The sequence below is a fragment of the Podarcis melisellensis genome (assembly GCF_964234715.1).
Source record: "Podarcis melisellensis genome assembly, chromosome: 8".
Taxonomy (NCBI): Eukaryota; Metazoa; Chordata; class Lepidosauria; order Squamata; family Lacertidae; genus Podarcis; species Podarcis melisellensis.
Window position 1 is genome coordinate 25516669 of NC_138540.1, and position 4073 is coordinate 25520741.

General features: G+C 43.8%; 1 protein-coding gene across 1 annotated transcript in view; it reads left to right on the forward strand.

Annotated features, from left to right (window-relative positions):
• LOC309376857 (arylacetamide deacetylase-like 4) overlaps positions 1-2399 on the forward strand; it is a 4917-nt gene extending 2518 nt beyond the window's left edge. The window contains exons 2-4 of the mRNA XM_081923760.1: positions 13-229; positions 851-914; positions 1412-2399. Coding sequence (XP_081779886.1) covers positions 13-229; positions 851-914; positions 1412-2186 — 1056 coding nt within the window. The 3' untranslated portion in view covers positions 2187-2399. The remainder of the gene's footprint in view (positions 1-12; positions 230-850; positions 915-1411) is intronic.
• The last annotated feature ends 1674 nt before the right edge of the window (positions 2400-4073 follow it).

Below are 4073 nucleotides of genomic sequence, written 5' to 3' on the forward strand. Positions count from 1 at the left end.
TTTGTCTAACAGGCGAGGTGTCTTGAACTGATGGGTGTCTGCAGCCAGTTTGCCTTTACCCGCTTCCTCCTGAGTTTCCGAAATCCAAGAATGGATCCCAGCCTCTCTGCCAAAGATCTGCATTTTGACGGGGTTCCTGTGAGGGTTTATCAGCCCAAAGCACCATCTGCTGGCCCAAGGAAAGGATTTGTGTTCTTTCATGGAGGTGCTGGGATGATTGGAAGCATCGGTAAGAGAGTAAAGCTGTCAGCCTGTGAACACCTATCTAGAGGCAAGCCCCATTGAACTCAAGTAAGCCCATGTACAATTGTGGAATAGTAGAGTTGGGAGAGATCCCAAGGGGTCATCTAGGTCAACACTCTGCAATGAAGGAATCACAGCTGAAGAAGCCCTGACAAATGGCCATCCAAGCTCTGTTTTGAAACCTCCAGTCCAAGAGAGCCCACCACCTTCCAAGGGAGTCCGCTCCCTGTTGAGCAACTCTTGTCATCAGAAAGGGCAAGTCCCATTGAACTCAATAAACCCATGTGGAATGGTTTACAGGGCTGAGATACAAGAGTGTCGGTGATAGTTCCAGAAGATAGTTCCTCCGGAGTGCGGAGGCAGCGCTCCTTCTACGCTTCGGAGGCTTCGCTTTGCTATCACTGAAGCCAAGGAGCCTGCATTCTCTCCATAGGATGCGCACAAAATTCTCCTTAATTTTTGGAGGGGAAAAAGTGCATCCTATAGAGCGAAAAATACGGTACATTATGTATCGGAAGACTGCTGTTCAAAAATGTGCTTTTAAAGGCAAGACTGGAGGCAGCAGATAATTACCTCCCTTTTAAAAATTTTCCTCTCATCTTGCTAGAGTCCTACCAAGATGTCTGCAGCAAAATCGCCAAGGAGACTGATTCAGTGGTTGTGTCTGTTGGGTAAGTAAATGCAACCATCTGTCTTTTCATAGGTAAAATGTGTGTGTGTGTGCTTTGCACCCAGCATGGTGTTGCATTTGTTGGTGGCATCCCTTGCCATATTCCTTGCAGGAGAAAGAGGTTCCCCATGAAAGATGTCAACATTCCGCTCTGTGATTGAAAATCAGAGCTAACCAGTTCAGTTAGGGCTTTTAAACATACAATCAGGAAGAGACTGGGAAATGCCCCCTGCATCTAAACAGGAGCAGGAGGGAAAGTTGCAAATGGTCTTCCACCAGCTGGATCCAATCCTGCAGGGTTCTGCTTCCCCAGCGTTCCCTACACTCTTTTGCTAGCTGGTAAAGTCATTTTTTTAAGGGCATAAGCCAGCTGACTTTGACCTGCATTGTATCTCCTATAACTGATCCAACAGGCTTTTCTTGCAATCCTATGTGATCATGAATGTGTTTGGAAAAGATTCTGGAAGCTTAACACTCTGCTTCTGTTTTATTCTGCAGCTACCGCCTGTCTCCTGAGCACCTTCCTCCCGCTCAGTACAAGGACTGCCTTGCTGCTACCATACACTTAATTCAAAATGCAGCTTCCCATGGGGTGGATCCTTCCAAGATCATCGTTGGTGGGGACAGTGCAGGGGGTAATTATGCTTGTATTGTTGCCCAGAAATTGGTGGAGAGATCAGACCTTCCAAAACTACGGGCTCAAGTGCTCATCTATCCTAATACACAGGCTATGGACATCAACCTGCCTTGCCATCAACAGAACAACTCAATGCCCATCTTGTTCCGGGAAAACGTTGTTTACTTTGGCCTGAAGTATACTGGAAAGGACACTTCTTTGGCAGGCCAGCTCCTGAAGGGCTCTCATGTGCCAGATTCAATGAGGCTGAAATATGGGAAGTGGTTGAGTCCAGACAACCTTCCAGAGAGATTTAAGGTGAGAGGCTACAAACAAGTCCCACTTGCTCCTTATGAACCTGAAGTCTATAGGCAATTGCGAGAGCTATTGGAACCTGATATTTCTTGCCTTTTTGCTGAAGACTCTGTCATCCAGAAGCTTCCTGAAACCCTATTGGTGAGCTGTGAGTATGACATAATACGAGACGATGGACTGCTATACAAGAAACGTCTGGAGGACCATGGGGTGAAAGTCAACTGGTTCCATGTTGAGAATGGATTTCATGGGGTGATAAGCCTCTTTGACTCAGGTGTCTTCACATTCCCCACTGCAGTTGAATTAATGGACAGCATCATAGATTTTGTCAAAAACTTATGAGAGGAAATCTCTTGAATTTGTGGGTCATTCATAAGGAAGCGAGAATCTGCCAACTTCAGCTTCTGATAGTTTCTCATTTTCCCAATATTATATTCATTTCTCCATATTTCTGCAACAAAATGTGGTTCTTGGGGGCAGCAGGGAATTCCTCATGAAAATTCACCAGCACTTTAGTGTGAAATTTTCGTAATAAATACTTTTACTTTGTATGGAGTTTTGACTAATATACACATGATTCCAAGCCATTTGCTCTAATATAATGCATTTCTCTATTGTTTTCACTAACACAATGGTACCTCGGTTTTCAAACGTCTCAGTTGATGAACATTTCTCTTTTCAAATGCCATAAACCAGGGAGTAAATGCTTTGGTTTCCAAATTTGCCTCTGAAGTAAGGCGTACCATGTGGATTCCGTATTGAGTTTTCTGTATTGAGTTTTCTGTATTCAGGCTTCCGTGCTGAGTTTTCAGATTTTGAATGTTTTCGAACTCGAACGGTCTTCTGGAATGGATTACATTTGAAAACCGAGGTACCATTATATATGAATGGTAAATGTAAATCCATTTTGTAAATGGATAACTCAACCTTCTATTTCCATTTTAGTATTTATTGGTTGGCTGGAGATCTGCACTGCTAATGCTGTTCTAGGCTGTATCAGTGCCGTGACACACACGTCCTTGATATGCTCCAAAATTATGGTCATGTCATTCTGGTGAGATCTCACTGGAAATCAATCCCAATTCTGGTACTGCTTCCCCGCTGTTGGTGAAGACAGTGGAGTACCAAAGGATGCCACCTTGGGGTCTTACATCACCTGAGGTGTCTGTTCCACCTACCCCCCAATCCATGCATGATGGAGGGATGCCTGTATAAGCAATCCATTTATCAACTCCAATAGAGGTCCATAGAATGGCCACCAACCTAGATGGCTTTAAAAGATGATAAGACACATTCTTGGAGAAGACTATCCGTGGCTACTAGTGTGATAGAAAGATTTATGGATGGCTTTTACAGCCCAACTCTCCATCAAGGGATTCAGTGTCTCCTACATCCATTATCAACCAGAGGAAAATGGGTGGAGGCAGGAACCAGTAGAAGGAAAGCAAGGAAAACCTTTATTTTTTGGTTTCAACAGAATCCCTCCCTTGCGACAAGGTGAGGGCCCCAAACAAAGGTGTGTAACAGCTTTTAGAGACTTTAGAAATTGCCCAACCCCTTAGCCAAAGTCCACCGAAAAGCATCACAGAAGTATCACAGAAAGAGGTCTACAGCAGAAATTTGTGAGTGTGGCTTGTCTCCTGTTTGTCAAGATACCTCATAAGGTTTTCTGATTGCCTTATCCTGCAAATCCGGGCCATTCTCTTGAGATGGCAAATACCTTAGTTCTTGAATTCAGTTCACAGGCCTACCCTATTCACACACAAAATGTGCCCGTTTGTCAGGATTGATTCAATTTGTATGTGAAAACAACTATGGGGAGAGATTTTCCAGCATATTTCTTTCTGCAGAGGAAATATTTGGGATCATTAAGAGCCAAGATGGCTTCAGGATTGTTCTCCTGTACTATTTCAGTCTTATGTACTTATGCATGTGTGTTTATCTTGTACACTTATGAACATTCACCTTAGAATTTGTATAACAATTGACATAATGGCTGCACTCTGCTTCCACAGATGGAATGCTTCTCAATACCAGCTCCTGGAACCTACAGGAGAGGAGAGTGCCCTTGTGTCCCAGTGGGTTGCCATATTTCAAGAAGTTTAAAATCCGGACACAAACACATTGTTGACCTTTTTTGAGAAAATCGCCAAAGTTGTTGAGCTTTTGTTTTTGAAGATTCCCAGAGTTGTTGAGCATTTCTGGGGGTGCGGGGAGAGGTGGCAATTT